Genomic DNA, 19,788 nt, shown 5'->3' with positions numbered 1-19,788 from the left:
ACCTGCTGCTGTTGATTTTCAATTATATAAGGGCCTGAAGATCCAGTACAAATATAATCCGGTCGTCCAACTACTATCCAGATAGCGATAGCATTAGCGTGCAGTATCTACAAATATGCGTACCATAGATGCACATATGCTCAAGAAGAGAGAAAAGAAAAAGACCAGATTATAAGTTTATGTATATGATTAAGATGGAGAATGCTCTTGATATCAGCAAATACAATTCCAGAAGATAAAGAAAAGTTCGTGCTCATAATAAGCTGGTATCGGGGTGTAAAGCCAAAGCCGTAAAAGAGGAGGGGGGTGAACATGGGTTTAAAACAATATGAATGCTCAACAAATCCGAGAAAGAAAAACAAGACTGACGCCATGCACGAGATTTGAAAAATTTCAAAGTATATGGATAAGATAAAAAAGCTTGAAAAATCCGGCGGCCCCCGTAATGCTGAAAGGTATCACTCAAACTTGAATGCCGAATGCCGATGAGATGCATGGTGTGGAGAATAGTAAAAAAGGAGAGAAAGGGGAAAAAAGAGGAAAAAAGAGCAATAGCCAAATATAAGAAAAGAAGAAAACGGCCTGAGTATATAAGCCGTCCAAAGACAAGTTGCGAACAGTGGTAGTAGTATGAATAAGTCCAAGCCCTCAAAACCATCCCAAAAAAAAAAGAAGAAAGGCGCCTTTCCGTCCGATATAGCTCTCGCCAGCCCAAAAACTGGGGCCCAGCCCATGATAAGAAAAAGACAATCCAACTAGTAACAGATATACATCATGGCACGGGAAAAGGTTGTCACAGGGATTTATTTGCAGATATTCACGCGACCAGCGACTTGGGGAGCGCGTGGCAGGCAGATGCCTGAAGTCGTCATGTTGCATACAAGTGCGTGCTCTTCCGATAGGCGGGTGTCGTCCTGTCTGCTCTACTCTACTCTTCCCGGTGACTGTCCTCACTGTCGGGTCTGAGGCGATCTCGGAGTAGGAGCAGAGGTCGGTTGGGGTCGAGCAAACCAATCATCATCTTTCCCAATTCGTTGTGTTTGATGGGCTTGGTGACGTAGTCGTTGAAACCTGCACGCGCTGCATCCTCAATCTGATCTGTCATCGCATTGGCCGACAGGGCCATGATCGGGATTTGGGGGTAGTGGTTCTTCAACTCCCAGGCACGAACATCACGGCAGGTGTCATAGCCGTTCTTAATCGGCATTTGAATATCGCACTGCAATAGTGGGTTAGCCACTCCTTCCTACACCTGATCAGATTAGAATGCTGGTCACTCACGATGATGAGAGAATAGTATCCCGGTTCCTTGGAAAACACCATCTCGGTACACTCCTGTCCATTGGCGGAAGTTTCGGCCATCACCTTGATTTTATCAAGATATTTCATCATGACCTAATTTCAAGTTAGACATGTCAAATAAAGGACAAACCAACGACGCGTCTTACCATGCGATTGGTCTCGTCATCCTCGACGAGTAGAACGCGATATCCTTTGTTCCCGATAACTTCTTTCACCATCTTCGACATAGTTTTGAAATTATTATTGATTTCTCGGGCCATGTCCTGGTTTCTGTCCTTGCTCAGGTCGCGTCGGTTGTTGGGGTCGAAGATCGCCGAAAAAGCGGACGGCTTGACGGGCTTCGGCACAGTGTATACACGCTTTCCGCTTGACGACAGCTCCTTGATCTTGGTATTGATCAGTCGTTTTTGGTAGAGGTCGGAAATGATAACGAGAGACGGGGCAGTAGCAGGGTCGCAATCGGACACATTTTGGATCATCTCGGCGACATCGTCAACACTCGGCAAATTGAGAACCAGATGGGTGGGTTTGAAGCCGCCTCGATCATTCATTGAATCCCTCCAATCCTCTACATCGGGCATTGTTGTTATCGAAAATGGGACCTCGTGTGGTACAACTTGCTCAATGTGCTGCTTGATAGCTTTGCGCGTATTATCCAACGGACAAAGGATGAGGATAGAGTAGGGGGTTTGAGATTTCGAGGTGCTAGGTTCTGTTTTGACCGAAGCCGGTTGCTGAGAAGACAACTGTACGTTATGCGAAGTCCCCGTCCCCACGGAAATGGACTCTGCCGCGTGCGATGTTGAGCCCACTGCTTGGGGTCCAGTAGTGGGATTAGTAGAGGAAACAGAGGGCGATTGAGGGAGGTTCGATGCAAGGCGTGAGGGAGGAGGCGGCTGAGATTTAGACGTTTCAAGAGCAGATGAAAGTTCGGACACATCTGAACCTTTGGAGCCGATAGAGGTGGTGTGGGAAGACGCGAGTTTTGGAGGGGGGGCTGGTTTCGTCTGCATCGCAGGAGTCTCAGGTGTAATACGCGCAGATCGAGGCTCCTCGGCAGTTAGCGGAGGGGGCGCATCGACCTTAACATAGAAAGAGAACTTGGCCCCTTGACCTTCTTTGCTGCTAGGGGTCAATCTACCGCCATGCATTTCAACAAGCTGCTTAGACAAAAACAGCCCTAACCCACTGCCGGCATGTTGCTGAGAGCCATTCTGGCCAAGTTGGCTGAACCGTTGCATCAAACGTTCGGCGTCTCTGGCGCTGAATCCTTTCCCGGTATCAACGACATCAAAGTTCAACAGCAACTCGGTCTCCTTAACAATTGCAGATGGGTCACGGTGCATTGAGCAGCAAATGTGGATTTCCCCTTGCGCAGTGAACTTGACCGCATTACCAACGAGGTTGATGAGAACCTGACGAATTCGGAACCTGTCCCCAACAACCATCGGAGGGACATCGACATCCATGAGATAGTTGATTTCGAGACCCTTGTCGATAGCCCTAGATGAGACAGTGTCGATTACGTCTTCGATAACTGACCGCACATGGAACCAAGAGTTTACCAGGTTCATCTTTCCAGCTTCGACTCTCGACACATCAAGGATATTATCGACCAATTCTCGCAAATTGGTGGAACTGTTTTGAATCGTGTCAAGCATCCGCCTCTGATCAGTATCCAGGTGGGTATCGAGGATGAATGGGATTGTGCCAAGTATTCCATTCAACGGCGTTCGGATTTCATGAGACATGTTGCTGAAAAACTTGGTCTTCGACTCCATCTGGTTGTTCAATTGTTGCATGGCCTTGTTAAGTTCTCGTTCGAGGTTCTTGCGGTCGTTTATGTCCGTGCAGGTACCATACCACGAGGCCTCTCCGCTGCCAAAACTGCTGGTTTCCACGCGAATTAAGCGGACAAGATGCCACCGGAAGTCCCCACCCTTGGAGCGAAGGCGAATCTCCGTCGAGTAAAACACCCGTCCATTCTCGTCCTTCTGCACGGAGGCGACTCCGCGCCTCACAAGCTCATCCAGTGCGGGGGTAACGCCATGAACGAGAGGTCTCTCCAGTGGAGCGGTACTCGTTTTCGCCAGGTCGGTTGATGATTCGCCGAAATCCGGAAAAGCGGTTCCGGCTTGGGATTCGGCAATGTACAGCGAAAGTACTCCGCACTTCTCCAAATCATCCGGATGTATGTGTTTCGCGAAACCGAAGTTGAGAGCCTCCTCCAGCTTTTGGCCGGTGTAGAGATGCCATTGCTCGTTGGCGAATATCAGGCCACGATACTCGGTAGCTTCGAACACGACTTGCGGGATTGAGTTGGAGAACGCCCGGTACTTTGCATCGATTGCAAATTTTTCTCTCTCTTGCGTGGCTTTAAGCTCGGCTATGTGCTGCTCGTGTATGTCAAGGAACGAGCCGATCCAGTATAACACCTCTCCCGTGCCAGAGATAAGAGGGTTTGCCCGGAAGATAAACCAACGATACGCCGACTCGTCATTATACCTCCGCACGCGCACGCGTTCAGTGAATTGCGAACCCGTCCGTAGGGCATTGGCCCATTCCCGTGAGACATGTTCACGCTCACTATCGTGAATATTCTGCCAAGGATCTCTCAACTTTTGATCCTGGTGTTGGCCCCTTCTGTACGCGTCAAACTTGGAATTGGTCCATACCACTTCCCCACTCTGGGGCTTAGCAAGGAAAAGATGGAGAGGGACCGAGTTCAGCATTAACTGGGAAACTGTTTCGGAAAATGGGCGTGGAACTTCACGTTGTAGCTGAGCGTAGAAAGAATTTGTTGGGGGATGGCGGGATGCGGCTTGGGTTGGAGAGATAACGGGGGGTGCTTTCGACTCTTGGGGCGGAGAGACTAGTGGTGGACTCGGATCTTGCGCGGGGACCTCTTCTTCGACCGGGTTCCTATTTAACGGTTTTCCCGGGGATGTAGGTGTCGACGATGCAGCGTTTTGCTTCAACTTGCACAGACGGCTCCGATGCTGATTGATGGCCTCACGGAAGTTCTTGGACTGATAGACATTGAAGTAACTATCGATGTTGTCATTGCTGACCTTGGCAGGTAAACCGGATGACTCTCCAGGGATGTTCGTCACTCCAGTACCGATGTTGCTCAACTCAAACCCGGGTGTACCCAACCCGGAGATGGAAGGGCTGAGCTTCGTAGAATGAGGTTTTTCATCGGGACTACAGAGGCTGGCGTGCGCTGATAGAGACCCATCGTCGCCAATCGTATAGTTGACATGCCCACTGAGACCAGCTACGAGTTCTAGTTCACTGCTCTCGTCGGAGAACGTACCACCCAGACCGAGAAGCTGTCCGTAGCGAGGAGCTTCCAGGCGCGTGGCAAACTGTTTCTCAAGCTGACTGTATTGTTGAGCCAAGCAAAACGAAGTCGTAAGGTGTGGTATGAGATAGGACAGCGACTGCCTCAGGTTCGAAGGGTAAGGTATCGCGGGCGAAAGTATGGATATAACCGCAACCGGAAACCTCAACGTGCTCGACGATGTTTGTTTGGACCGCCCCGCATGCACAAGGGGAATATGGACCACCGACTTTGCGGTGTCCACCCCGATCGCTTCTAGCGGCCTGAGGGTGGCATAGTCGTGAGGAGGGGGATGTTTTGCAAAGGCACCTTCATCGACGGTGTGGCTGGTGAAGAACGGGTTTTGGTCGGCTTGTGCGCGTGGTGCCGGGGACGGAGCAGGCGACTGGGACCAAGGAGACGGCGGCACTTGCTCGTACTCGTCGAAGATTTCCACCGATGGGTGCCGACGCGCGGGGGTGTCGGGGTTGATGGGGTTGGACATAGACCTAGATCGAGGGTCGTAAGGTGCTGGTTGGGCGTTTTGGTCCTCCGCAGTCGGTGTCGTCTGAACCCGATCTTCCGGGGTTTCAATCGCCTGGCTCTGCGAAGGCTGGGAACTTGCAACATCGCCTGCATATTCGCGCGTCAACACAACAGGCCCCGTCCGCCCAAACAGCTTCGCGACACCTGTTCTTTTGATCAACGGGTCGGTTTCGGCCTCCAAAGGCCTAGGTATCGGGAAAACAGCTTGCCGAATATTATATCGAGCAGGACTTAACGTGTCAAGTGATTGATCTTGGGTAGGGATGCTTTCCTGGCCTGAGCTTGCTTCGACCCGCGATTCATTCACTGGCACAAGGGAAGTGGTGTCGCTGGCAATCAGGGCGCGTTTGATTTCCACCCTCGAAGACTGATTCTCTTGCAACAGATGATGCAATGCGTCCGATTTGTGCGACGTGGGAGGTTTCTTGTCTTTACCAAATCCAGCGAACGAATGTCTCGAGAAGAGCGCGGGTCGCTTGAGCGAGGCAGCGGCGGCCAGCCCTTTCGTCGAGTCGTAAGCGTTGACCTCTCCCTTCTGCTTATCTGCGTCGCCTGAGTCCCTCCGGGGACCGTTCCCCGCTCCCGCCGCCTCGGTGGGCATCTTCTGGCTCTCGACCTCGACCCCTAGGTTGTTGTCGAAAACCGCCTTCTGACCCCACGGGACATTCTCGAGGTCTGTCGCATCCCCAGGAACAGCAAGTGAGGCCCGCTCCGCACCGTAATGCCTTTGCAAGACCTGAACCACATTGGTCCACCACGCATCCAGGCCCGGGTCCGCGTTCAGTCGCAAAGTTATATCGTACAGATTCGGCGTAGGGTAGACTGGATCCTCGGCCTGATTTTTAGGGTACGAAGGGAGAAAGATGCCGTGAGGGGTAAGGGACTTCGCGGCGGTGGGCGGTCGCTCGTCCGTGGTTGGCGATGGCGCCATATGGAACTTGAGCTTCTCGGCGGGAAGGGTCAATTTGAAGGCCCCATTGTTGGTCGCTGGGACTTGCATCGAGCGCCGTGGCGCCTGCTGGTCCATCGTGGGGAACGGGTAAGAAGAGACCTGGTTGGGATGGTTCTCGGACGAACCATGGTGGTCTCTATCCTTGATCGTACCGGCCGAGCCGGTAGAGTCGGAATATGGCGCCGACGATAAACCTTCAGCTGCGGGCAACGCGACCTTCGGGGGTGATACATTGGAGAGACGTCGTTTCCTGCCTAGCTCGTAGGGGTTCGATAGTGGATCCGACTGAGGAACAGCTTCTCGCGGGGCTGATGAGCTCTGGCTCTGGGATTGCTGCATCTGTTGGTATACCAGCAACTCTTCCATCTGCCTCCGAAGCTCCTTGAGCGTCTGTAGACTTCGGCCTTGATCCTCTTGGGGATAGTCCTTCGGCGGATGGGGGTTCTCCTTCGCAGGTAATGGTACGTGGCAAGGATTCGGGGTCTGTTCATGCACGATAGAAGAACGAGAGTTAGCCTTGAACCCATTATCTTCCAACACGGCATTTGTATCGGCTGTGTATGCATCGGGGTTGCCGGGAACGGAGCCGGAGGTCGAATGAGAGACATGATAATGAGAATGGGGGGCGGCAGCAGGCGACGGAGCCTCAGCCGATGATGGAAGCGGAGGCGTCCTCATGCTGTGGTGAACTTCCCCCATCCTTGACTCCGTCCACCGCCAGTCAGATAATCAATTCTCCTGGGCGATTCCAACTCCACAGGAGCCAAATGGGACACTCATCTCTCGGACAAACAGGTCCGCAATCAGAGAGTAGGGAACGAGGGAAGCCAGAGAGAGAGAAGGAGCAAAAACTCAAAAGGCAAAAAGAGGGGCAATAGGGAAAGGTAAAAAAAAAAATAAAAAAATAAAAAATAAAAATAAAGTAAAATAAAAAACAAAAAAGTGGAAAATGGAAAATGGAAAATGGAAAAGTAAAGGAAAAGGAAAAGGAAAAAGACCGAACTAAACACTAAAAAATAAAAATGAAAATAAAAGTGTAAAAAAATAAGTGTGACTTAAGAGATAGAATGATGATAGAGGTTTAAAAAGGGGGGGGTGGAGAGTGGATGTTTTTTTAGAAACCGTGAACCACCAGAAAAAAATCCCCTTCCAGGATGTACCACGGTATAATTCGGGTATGAAGCAGGAGGGAAAAAGGGTGACAAGAGGAAGTCGAGGAGAGACTAACAGAAAGACAAAAAAGAAAGAAACGGGAGAAGTGAAAAGGGAAGGGAAAAAAAAGGAAGTTCTTCTCCAGAAAGGTCACAAAAGCGGTGTATCAAAAAAACAGTGGTGGTAAAAAAGCAACAGATGATTGTGAAGAGGCCCAAGAGGAAAAAGGGAAAGTTTGACTGATCTGACCTTTCCTAAGGCTTTCAAAGCACTACTGGAGCACTTTGTGCTATTCGACCCAGCAGATCGACGATTTGTGAATGTGCTGAAAGGTGTAGTGTGGAAATGGTCCGCCTCCGGGGGGGGGAGAAGACCCAAGCTATGACGTAGGAGAGCGACTGGGGCTCTGACAAAACCGCGGTTACTGACAAAGTCTCCCAGACTCCGGGGCTGAGGATGGTTAGAGGGGTAAGAATGGCGGGTACCATGTAAAGGGAGAAGTGTGACGTAGGAAGGGGGAGAAAAGAAAGGATGCAGAAAACACAAGAAGGATGAGGTCTAGGTTCTTTACGGGTGAGCTCGCGTTTGTTCAAAGATCTAGAAAAGATCAAGAAGAAAGAAAGAAAAAAAAAAAAGAAGAAGGACAAGAAACCAAGACTGAAGGTACCAAGAGAGAGTGCGAAGGGAGGTAAATTGTAATGATTTGAGGGAAAGGATGAGCAAAGCTAGGAGGACCGGAAGGGAAGTAGAATAGTCCGTCGTGGAGAGCAGAATCATTCTTTTAACTGTTTAGGTCGAATGGGAAAGAATATTATAATCATTATTATCATTATAATATTGTGATCTTCTTCTTTTTCATGATGATGTTGTTGTTATTATCATCAGTATTATTTCTCATCATTGGTGATCATATAAGACAGGGCACATAAACACACTTCAGTTCAAATGTAAAAATAAAAATAAAAGTTTTTGGAGAAACATAATAATAATAATAATAATACAATGCATCAGTCTCGGTAAGATACGAGAGTGACTCCCTACCTACGAGGCTGAGGGATGGTGTTGAATGTTGCTTTGTTCAAAAATGCAGCGTGCTTGTTGATGACCTCATACTCGCAAGGTCCAGAGACCCACCGGTAACCTCCAAACCAGACATGATGGGAAGAATTCAAGACATGATATGTTAATAGATCAGAATCCTTTGGTACGAGGATTTGGTTGATTATCTTCCATGCCTCTTTGACACCGATATCTTGCACAGAACCCTCCCGTCAAGCATGTTCCTGGAGATCTTAGGGATTGTGAGGTGGATTCTCTTCCCGCCCCGTTTGTATTGCCCAGTAAATACCCGAGAGGACAGCAGACGGTGGATGGGATGGGGAGCATCCCACTAGAAGTCAGTCCTCAGCAAATTGGATTGGTCAAGAACCCACATCTTTCTTGTCTCTCACCCTTGGGAATTACTAATAGGCGTTCCACTAGTTAACCACTGGAGGATGCAGTACGGACAACCCCGGACAGTTTTCATCAAGAATGACTTTGGGCCCTTGGGTCAGGAGGTGAAGCTTGGGATCTAACTGATTGCCATGAAGTTGTCATCAGGACGAGTGGATCAGTGGTTCGTCAGCCTGCCTGCCTGCATGTACCTACCTAGCTAACTCCAGTCCTCTGTCAAGATTCAGTGACAAGTCTCCCCTGAAAAGCTACTAGAGGGGACCGATTGATTGACTCCACATTCTATTGATTTAAGGGGAACGAATGTTATAAAATAACAGCAAGACAAGGGAAGACAGTCGATTCCACTGATCTAAAAATACGATTAAAACGAACCCAAAGGACCACCGACGTCAGCCCAGCACATGGCCCTATACTATCTATCTTCCGAAGGATGGAGTAGGCGCTCCTGACTCCAGAAATTCGGTAGAGATCAGTACCTAGTACCTACTAGGTACTACCTACAAGGATCAAAGCTAGATGGTATGGACTATTCCCTCTAGAATCACCAATAACCATGACAACCAGTAGTGCGTTCTAATGATTCAGTTTGTATCGAGCTCTCTTTCTTACTGCATAACGGAGGTAATTACTGTATACAAAATCATCAGCAATGCAGAATAGACACATCTACTACATTTACTACGCGGCAGGCAATATAACAATCCACCATCATCAAGTTGCCTACTTACGGTGTAGTAGCCACGTCCCCCATAGGATCCAGATACCCCAAGCCCATTCCTCCGTTGCTTATTACAACACGCCTGCTATGGCCAATCTCCTATTGAACCAACACGAGTGATCCTTCCAGGCTACATCATCCCGAGTATTTGGTACAGGATTCCATCTTTCCAATGGATAGCAAAATCGATAAATTCAAGTGCTAGACAACTAGTCAATAGTTGGTCGATTAGTGCAATGCTAGCGACAGTTCACCCGACCTCCTATCATCAGCCATCATGTTGGATGGGCGACAAATTATGGGGCCCCGTCAGGGGCTCTCGTAACGGCCGAGTCACCCGGGGCTTCTATTCCACATCATCAGCTCTCAATAGTTCCAATCCTAATCATTCAATGACTCGTCGTCATTCACTGATCCACGCTAGCAACTGTATATATTTATCAAATATTTACCTTGAAGACAGCTCTAGAATTAATTATCCTTTTCTGACACGAGTCAGTATTGCTTTTTTTCAATCTGACTATATATTTCCCAAATTCTTCCTGCCATTCGCCTGTAGTCAGTTATCTGTAGAGTGACTTATCTTTTTTGTAAGGGACTCTACAAACACACCAAGAAGCTTGAGTTTCCTCACGCAAGTCACAATGTTACATAGTCTCTCTATATCTTATAACCATGCCAGTGGTTTCCTGTTTGACGAAGTTTGTTTTGAAGATTTGAACCTCCGTTGGAGGATTTAGTATTGGGCTCATTTTGACTGATTCTACGGAGTATCAACTAATATACTATTAAATAGTACCAACGGGAGCATCCCGAGCGCCTACGCCTACTTAACGCTCAATGCATGTCTTTCATTCAGGTGCGATGATAAGGAGACCCTGGTTTGATCCGCTGGTAGTATGAATTGAATGAGGTTATGCCGAAGGTTAAGCAATATAAATAACCAGTCACCCGCATTAATATGGAACAATGGTTGATAAAAGATTAGATATATCACATACTAAGCCCTGTTTAGATTAATCTTTCCACTTCTGATGAAATATATAGACATCAAACTTATCGAACCTATCTCAATATTTCAATCTTTGCCCATAGTCTGTCATTATTATGCTTCAATATGCTGTCTCGTGAGGAGTCCGAGGACGGCTGACTCAGCCCTCCTGAAAGGTGCTTGTGACCTTAACTGCCTGAGGCAGGAAAAACACTCGAACCAGCGGGCCAAAAAAAGACTTATTTCGGAAACGCCCAGATCAGGTGCTCCCCCGCCCACTTGCAACCTCTCTTTGAGTCGCTGAGAATTATTGGAGCTGCACCGTGTCAAAGCAAGCTTAAACCCGCCTGTCGCCTCGACTTACCTTCGAAAGCGAGTTGAGCGCAACCCCCCCTCGCGCCTTCGAATATACGACGCCCGTACCCCCCTCCCTCCGGTCTTACGAGGGATAGGCGTCTTGCCTCTCACCTCGACAGCACGGTAGAGCCGATTTGCCCCTTCCCTCTATGACACCGGCCTCTCCACCCCAACGTCTTTTTTGACCTTTTGATCGATTACCCCGAACGGTTTGACTTATGGCTGTGTGTTGAGAGGAAAGTGTGATAGTCAAGGGTATCTCGATTTTTGGTTGCGATGGACGACAGTCATATCCTTGGCGAGGACCTACCGCTCCCTCCGGCACGGCTTTTCGAAAGATTGGCGCAGTTGCCTGGATACACCTGGGATCAATCAGTGGAGCCTTTTCATTCGACTTATAACCATTGGCATGTTTTCGGCCTCCGCCACTCGACTGAATCCGACGCCAGCACCCCCGCGGCGACCTCATCGGGACCGTCGAGCCTCACGCGCAACTCCCCGCGGACCGAGTCGCGCCCCCAAATTCGGCACCAATGGAGGAGTAGCCTGAGCGAAACGAGTAGCGATATCTCGCTGTCGCGCGCCGACCATGAGCCAATCTGGACACCGGTGATAGCTCGGGTCTCGTCTCACATAGTGAGGCTCGAGCGCGAGTTCCACATGCTGAGGTCTATCGTGCAGACGTCCGACCCGGATTGCAACCACACCATACGCCCGATTGATCTTATACGGATGCCATCCGACCCAGATGACGACGGGACTCTCCTGGTGGCCATCTTCGAAAACCCAGGCCCGAACATGCTGCGGGAGATGGTGGCGTTTGGCCCTGCTTGGTTTGCAGTCGGAGATAGGGGTGATAGCAACGAGCCAACCCCAGGGGAGCAGGTCTCCCTCCCGGTCTTTTTGGATTTTGCAATTGGCGCGTGCGACTGCTTGGAGCTCCTTCACTATGGACTCAAAACCGTCCATGGTGAAATCCGTGGCGATGCATTTCACTTCAACAGAGAAACTGGGTCGGTGAAGCTTACAAATACTGGTAATGGCGCAAAGTCATTCGATAATGTCCTTAGCGAAGGCTGGTTGACGGTCTCGAGGGAGCTCGGCGTCAAGAACAAACTACAATTCATCGGGCCAGAGCAGACGGGAAGAATGCCGACTGAACCGGATAGCCGAACGGACATTTATGCGCTGGGCGTGCTTTTTTGGACAATGCTTACTGGGAAGCCCGCGTTTACTGGAAGCGACCCCGTTGAAGTCGTGCAAAATGTTTTGGGAAAGAAACTCCCTCCCATTTCAGCGAAAAGAATGGATATCCCAGACGCTGTCTCCGCTGTCATCCAAAAAATGACACGGAAGGCAGTCAATGAGCGCTACCACACGATTTCTTCGGTGAAAAGAGATTTGGCTCAGATCGCTCAGCTACTCGGGGATGGCGATAGCGAAGCGCTGAAGGATTTCCAGATCGCACAGCGTGATGTCTCGTCCTTCTTTACTCTCCCGACCCGCATGTTTGGCCGACAAGAAGAATACGGGAAGATACTAAGCGTCGTCGAGAAAGTTGCCAGGCGCCAACAATATGCCCACTCCCGGGTTTCTGCGCAAACCTCTAACGGACTCGGCTCAACTTCTTCTATATCGGACAGCCGTGTTGACAGCTTCGAAATTGCGTCGGGTTCTAGTGAATCTGGATCGTTCCAACTACAGTCTAAATCGACGTCAACCCCCAGCCCCAACAATCTTGGACGCGTGTCGACGCATGAATCTCTCCACAGCACTGAGTCTTCCCTTTCCACCCCTAAAGCTGGGCTTGGTTCAGGCAAAGCAAAGTCTCCAGTGGAGTCGCGTGCCTCCTGGGAGAATGTGGATCGGGAGAGCCATCCGTCTACTGGCACTAATTCCCTGAGCCACCTGGATGCCTTTGGTATCAACCGTCACAGAGCTCCTCCGCACAAGGTTCGCCGCGCCGGGAAATGCGAGGTCGTCACCATTTGTGGCGCTGCTGGGATAGGGAAGACTGATCTCCTCAATCGTGTTCAACCAGCGATACGCAAACTCGGCTACATTGGGATTGCTCGTCTGGATCGGGCGCGAAGAGTGCCCTTTGAGCCCTTTGCGAAGATTCTCGCCAGCCTTCTCCGCCAGATCTTTTCGGAACGGGATGTAACAACCGACTATCATGACAACGTGCGCACTGCTTTGCGACCCATGTGGCCGACTCTCCACCGAGTCCTCGAGCTCCCGGAGCAATTGATGTCTTCAGGACGCAATGAAAAGCAAATTTCGCCTAAGCTTTCTGCCGCGCAGCATATCTTCAAGGACGATTCCACCAAGGGCGAGCCCTCGAAACGTGTGGCTCTGCCCCACCTTGACCACGGTCAGAGCTCTGTGGAGTTCTTCTTGACAAATGCGGCATCGAAGAACATGCGGTTGATGGAGACCTTTTTGGAGATCCTCAAGACGCTTTCAAACTATAAATTAATCTGTGTGGGCGTGGACGATTTGCACTATGCCGATGATGAAACACTCGACCTTATCGTGAATATCATGAAAGCGAAAATCCCTTGCGTGCTCATGCTTACCAGTCGCAAATCCGAGTTGGAGTCGCATATCATCAAAAATCTTTTCGAAGCGGAAGGTCCCAATGTGACGAGGATTGTCCTGAAGCCGCTTGGAGAAGAAGAGGTCATGGGGATTGTGGCCTCTACAATGCATCAAGAGCCGAACCCGACGTTGACTGCTCTCTCGGCGATCATCCAGGAGAAGAGCTTAGGGAATCCATTCTATGTGCGAATGATGCTTGAGACTTGCTACAGCAAAAATTGCATCTGGTACTCATGGAAGGATTCGATATGGGAATTCGATCTCGACCGGATATTCACGGAATTTGTCGCTCCTGAGTATGGCGAAGGCCTTGGGCTCACCTTTCTCGCACGACGCCTCCAAGAAGTTCCTCCCGCTGCTCGATCAATACTCGTTTGGGGGTCCCTGTTGGGGAGCCCTTTCCCTTTTTACCTTGTGCAGAAGCTCCTCACGGGCGAGTTTCTATATTCGAGTGAAGATGACAAGTCCATCGATCTCACATGCCCACAGAATGCTAGTATGGTTAAACAAACAGAGGGGGATATTGTAGTTGGACTGCAGTATCTTGTCCAAGCAAATTTAATCGTTCCAGGGAAGACCGATGATGAATTCAGGTATGGGCCCCTTTGACATTACTGTCCCCTAAGAACTTGGTTGACATGGTCTTGTAGGTTTGCCAATGATAGACTTGCGCAAGCCGCAGCGTCTTTGACAGACGGTCGCAAGATCGAGAAGATGCACTTTATCATTTCTCAAGCTATGATGAAATATTATCATGACCGCCGTAGCCGCTATTCTATGGCTCGCCATGTGGCCTTGGCGTCCAGAATAATACGGTCTCGTGTCGTGCAACGGCTCGACTACCGAAAGATACTATGGGATGCTGCGCAGACTGCTTCTCAATCTGGAGCACGACCAACGGCGCTTTGGTATTTCCGTCATTGCATTGCCTTCCTTCAAGATGAGCCTTGGGATGACAACAACACCGATGTCTACTATGATGAAACATTGCGACTGTATCTCGCGACCGCAGAAATGGCATGGTCTCAGGGGCATAATACTGAATCTCTTGACTTGCTCGACAAGGTGTTTGAACATGGGAAGAGCGCCGTGTGCAAATCACGGGCGTGGATTGTGAAAGCAAAGATCTACGCACAAATGGGTAATCACCTAAGGTCCATGGATTCGCTAGTCACATGCCTCGAGGAACTCGGTGTTCATCTCCGAGAGTTCACCACATATGATGAATGTGACGTCGCATACAAGAACTTGAAGTCTTACCTTGACAAGGCTGACCTCGGGGCCATCATACGCAAGCCTGTCAGCAAGGACATCAACATGATAACCATCGGCTCGGTTATGGCCGAGGCAATGGCTGTCACGTATTGGGACGACCCGTTGACATTCTACCGGATGGCGATCGAGATGATGAACCTTCACTTGTTCAAAGGCGGATTCATCCAAATCTCGATAGGTTGTTCTCACCTTGCTATGGTCTCCTTTAGCCGTTTCCGGGACCTGGAGTTGGCCGTGAAGCTCTCCGATTATGCACTTGTTCTCCTCGAGCGCTGCCCCGAACCATGGACCCAAAGCCGAGGCTCAATTGTTCACAATCTTTACGTGAGTCATCTGCGCGTGCCGCTATCATCGACCCTTCCGGCGCTTGAGGACTCTGTAGAGACCTCCCTATCCATGGGCGATCCGTACATCACGTTGATCAGCCTCTCGTCAATGGCGATGACGAGGCTGTTCCTAGGACATGATATGACTCAGCTGGAGAGCTTTTGCAATGATAGCCCCGAAGATCTTCCAGACTGGACGAATGATACCCGTGGAGGTGCGAGCCTTCTTGCTGTCCGACAAGTCGCGCGTGCCCTGCAAGGCAAAACGTTCCATCACGACCCCAATACGATTATGAGCGACGAGCAGCACTGCTCCCACGAGTACATCGCTTTCTTAGAAAACAATGCCAGCAATGCTGATCGACCTCGCGACATTTACTGGGGACTGGCCATGATACCTTTGTTTGTGTACGGACACCACGCCAAAACGATCGAGCTGGGCATCCAGATGATGGAAACGATGCCCAGGCTCTGGTCTGCTCGAGTTTCTTACGTTGTCTACTTTTACCTCACGCTTGCTCTTCTCACCCTTCACCACGAGTTCCCCGCTGGTGGGTATCTAGATGGCAGTCTCAAGACGGTTCTGAAGTATAAAGCGGAGGTCGATTTCGCTCGCAGTGCTTGTGATGCGAACTATGGGATGTGGTCATTGATTTTAGAAGCGTTGATTTCTGAACTCCGGAATGACCATACTTCGGCTATTCAAGCTTTCGAGGTTAGTTGGGTCTTGGAATAATTCAGGGATGAGTGTGCTGACGATGTGACAGGCGGCGATCGATCATTGCCAGATCCACGGCTGGCCTATGGAAGAGGCTCTCGCGCTTGAATTGCACGGTACGTTCCCCGCCTTTCTCGCTGCCATTTAGCAGTTAAGACTGAACAGCGCGCTAATTACGGGAGCAGGGGAATTCTTAATTCGCCGCGGTGCCAAACGAGCAGCGCGTTCGGTGATGCAGGATGCCATTGGTGCATGGGCTGCAATAAGTGCCGCAGGCAAGGCGGCTCAGCTCACCGAAAAACACGAATGGCTCTTAAAAACAGCGACGTCATCTAGAAACGCTGACGCAGCTTGTCAAACCGTCGACTCGCTCCTTGCAATCGATCACAGCACAGCTCCGGAACACATGGGTGTAGGCCAGAATATGGACGAGGATGACCGGAAACATCGCTGGATAGAGCAAAATGGGGTCACTACCGGCGAAAGATCCCTTGATATTTCCGGCGTTGGACTCGATATTATCGACTTGTCAAGCATCCTTGAGTCCAGCCAAGTGATGTCTTCTGAACTCCAGATCGAAAAGCTTCTGGCTAAGATGGTCGAAATCGTGTTGGAATCGTGCAACGGGTCTGATTTTGCGGTGATCGCAACGAATTTCGACGGCAACTTTACCGTTGCCGCAGCGGGCGACCTTGAAAAGGGCCAGAGGTCTTTTGTTGATGGCCTTCCCTTCTCAGAGGTCGAAGACAAAATGGCCCAGCAGATCTCTCACTACGTCATGCGCACCCGGGAAGAGGTCCTCGTTCATAACGTTCTCGAAGACGAGCGTTTCTCCAACGTGACTGAGGCCTACCAGAGTCGGTACCCGCTCGGCCGGTCCGTGATCGCGTTGCCCATAATGCAGGCGGAGAATCTTCTTGGGGTGATCCATATCGAAGGGAAACCCAATTCCTTTACACAGCGGAATCTCGTCGTTCTCCACTTGCTGTGCAACCAGATTGGGATTTCCTTGTCTAATGCGTTGCTTTTCCGGGAGATTCGCAAGGTTGGCGCTACCAACGCATCGATGGTCGAATCTCAGAAGCGCGCTTTGGCACAAGCTCGCGAGGCGGAGCAAAAGGCGAAGGTGGCGGAAGCAGAAGCCAAGCACAACGTGAAGCTGAAAGAAGATGCCGCAAAGGCAAAGTCTATATTCCTGGCCAACATCTCACACGACCTGCGCACGCCAATGAACGGTGTGATCGGGTTGTCCGAGTTACTCAAGGGAACCCGGTTAGACAAGGAGCAAGATGAATATGTCGAGTCGATCCGCGTCTGTGCTGATACGCTGCTTACGCTTATCAACGATATATTGGACTTCTCGAAGTTGGAGGCTGGCAAAATGAAGATCTCCACGGTGCCTCTTAATATTAAGGAGACGATCGCCGAGGTTGTACGTGCTCTGCGCTATACGCACCGAGACCGAGGGCTAGAGACTATAGAGGATTTGGACAAGGTACCGCCAGATCTTGTCGTCCTTGGCGATCCTGTGCGCTTGCACCAGATCTTCATGAATCTTCTCAGCAACAGCTACAAGTTCACGCCGAAGGGGTCTGTCACTGTGAAGGCTAAGATTTCCCGAGAAGGCAAAGGCCGCGTCCGATTGGAGTGCTCGGTGTCTGATACGGGCATCGGTATTCCCGAGGAGCAGAAGGCTCGACTTTTCCGGCCGTTCTCCCAGGCGGATAGTTCAACTGCTCGGTCCTATGGCGGCAGCGGTCTTGGTCTCAGTATCTGCAAGGCAATCATTGAGGATGTTCTGGGTGGCGCAATCTGGCTCGATTCCACCCTCGGCAATGGCACTACCGTGACCTTCCATCTATCTTTCAACAAGGCCAAGGATCCCGCAAAGTCCCTATGGTCTAAGCACTTGAAACAGGTTGAAGCGAAGGCCTCACCCACACCCACCGCCCGCGATCTCACCCAGGTTCCCCGTGATCAAATCCGGATATGCATCGCCGAAGACAACCCCATCAACCAGAAGATCGCCGTCAAGTTCGTCAACGGGCTGAATCTACAGTGCGAAGCCGTCAGCGACGGTCGCCAAGCAGTCGAAGCACTGCGAGCACGCTCGCGCGAAGGACGCCCATTCCACGTGGTCCTCATGGACGTCCAAATGCCAACGCTCGACGGCTACAACGCGACGCGTGAAATCCGCAGAGACCCCGACCCCAACGTCAACGAGGTGCTCGTCATCGCCATGACAGCAAGCGCGATCGAAGGCGACCGCGAAAAGTGTCTCGACGCAGGAATGAACAACTATCTTCCCAAACCTGTCCGATCAACGGTGCTCTGCGAGATGCTCGACCAGTACCTTGCGCCGGTCCCGACGTATACGCGAACGCGGCTGTCGATCCGCGCGAGAGAAAGTATTAGCCATGAGGCGGGCACGCCGAATAGTGTTTCGTCGTCAGGTTCTGATGCACAGGTTCTTGGGCTGACGCCGGAAGAAGAGAAGCCGCCGCCGTCGCCTCCGAAGCAAGCAGAGACTAGTTGACTTAAAGGCCTTTTTTTCTCAATTTTCTAGCCAGGAGATTGAAAAAGGAGAAATAGTTGATTCTCTCGCACAATGCACTAATCCTGCGTGCGGACCCCAATCCCCGCCAGCCAAGTAGGCCGAGGAGTGCTTCGCCCTTCTCCTCTGCCTTCTCCTCTGCCTTCTCCTCTGCCTTCCCCTTCTTTGTCCTTAATATAATCCCCATCCCACACCAATTGGCGTCTATAGGTTCAACGGCGTAAGGTCCGGATTTCCCATGTTTAAACCTATTTTTGTTTACACTTGACGATGATGAAGGATATGATTGACGAGTGATAGCGATCATGTCTAAACTTACAACAAGACGCCGATCGAAGAAGAAGATTTCCTTTCCTGTTTTCCCCGTTCTTATCTTTTTTATCGGGTTTTCCAAATACCTTTCCTGATTAAGATGTTCTATTACTTCTTGTTCAGACGTTAGGCTCTCTTACAAACAGCGATTAATTTATCTCAAAGATTTTGCCTTTGCTGCAAATGCCCGTCTACTTTCTTATCTGGTACTTCTACTTGGTTCTTTTTTTGTTACTTCTGTCTTTGTGTTTGGTCTACGGTGCTTTTCTTGCATTCGGGGTTACTATGTTCTGATTGGAAACAGCTATCTTCTGTTCTGTAAATAGTATATAATTGGCTACGACTGGGCGTTATGTATGAATCAAGCTTCACTGAAATAGGAGATATCATATCAGTCATCTGGTTTCCTCCCTCCCTTCCCTATTGTATCTTGTATCATAGTAGATGTCACCAACCAACCAACAGGGCAAAAAGAAAAGCAACCCAACAGTCCTTCCTTCCCTCCGAGCCTCTCTCTCCCCCTAACCTGCCAAGCAATAACCTTGTACAATAATCCCAGCACAATGACATGACGTGCACCTTGTGTCTTACTTCTTCCCCCCCGCTCCCACGATACAGTCCAGTCTAATCCCCAGGGGTTAAATGTATACATACATGCATATGTATACAACGTACACGGTACTTACTACCTGACTGTCGGAGTAATAAGCAGCATACCCAAGCACAAGAAAGGGGTCACGTCACGACCAGATTGAGTTGGTAGCGTGGTGAGAGATCATGGGCTCGTCCGTCCCGACGGTTGTGTAGCGAGTGGGTTTTGTAGGTAAGTAAGTAGTGTACTCCATGGATCATTGAAGGTGAGCGGGATACATAGGACAGGGAGGAACGGCTATGGCTATCGCCGACGACGTAATGTAAGTAGGTTACTTATGTAGTGTGTCGGACAGAAGGTCTATATGTTACACTTTGTGGTTATGCGTGTTGGTTGTTGGGCGGACGGTGACGCTGTTTGTTCGACCTTTGTTTTTCTCTTTCTTTTCTTTGCCTCTTCTGCTGAGTCTAGGGTCCGTGGACATTGGTTGTTGTGGCTGGGGAGTATAGGAGTTTTTTGTTATTTTCTTGCCACTATTAGCATTGTCAGAGGTTGGATAGGGGAGGCTTTGATCGAGGAAACAGTGTGGTCTAACTATTTCGAAAAAGACTT

At 50.1% G+C, this 19,788-nt stretch overlaps 2 protein-coding genes across 2 annotated transcripts; one reads left to right on the top strand and one right to left on the bottom strand.

The window, feature by feature from the left end:
• Nucleotides 1-793: 793 nt before the first annotated feature.
• Nucleotides 794-7,346, bottom strand: pkhB (putative sensor histidine kinase/response regulator). Its single transcript, XM_024818533.1, has 3 exons — nt 1,449-7,346; nt 1,282-1,395; nt 794-1,219 (listed from the first exon to the last, which is right to left on the bottom strand). The coding sequence occupies exons 1-3, from the start codon at nt 6,819-6,821 to the stop codon at nt 929-931; spliced, it is 5,778 nt and encodes a 1,925-aa protein (XP_024672522.1). The 5' UTR covers nt 6,822-7,346; the 3' UTR covers nt 794-928.
• A 3,315-nt stretch (nt 7,347-10,661) lies between these two features.
• On the top strand, nt 10,662-18,961 carry BDW47DRAFT_104951 (putative sensor histidine kinase/response regulator; the record flags this gene model as incomplete). Its single annotated transcript, XM_024812451.1, is given in 5 exon segments — nt 10,662-13,992; nt 14,050-15,715; nt 15,768-15,834; nt 15,904-18,410; nt 18,423-18,961. Coding segments are annotated over 4 exon segments (6,998 nt in total), but the record flags the coding sequence as incomplete, so codon positions are not given.
• Nucleotides 18,962-19,788: the final 827 nt, after the last annotated feature.

This window comes from Aspergillus candidus (genome assembly GCF_002847045.1).
Source record: "Aspergillus candidus strain CBS 102.13 unplaced genomic scaffold BDW47scaffold_19, whole genome shotgun sequence".
NCBI lineage: Eukaryota > Fungi > Ascomycota > Eurotiomycetes > Eurotiales > Aspergillaceae > Aspergillus > Aspergillus candidus.
The sequence above is the reverse complement of the archived record's forward strand: the minus strand, read 5'-3'. Positions and strand labels throughout refer to the sequence as shown.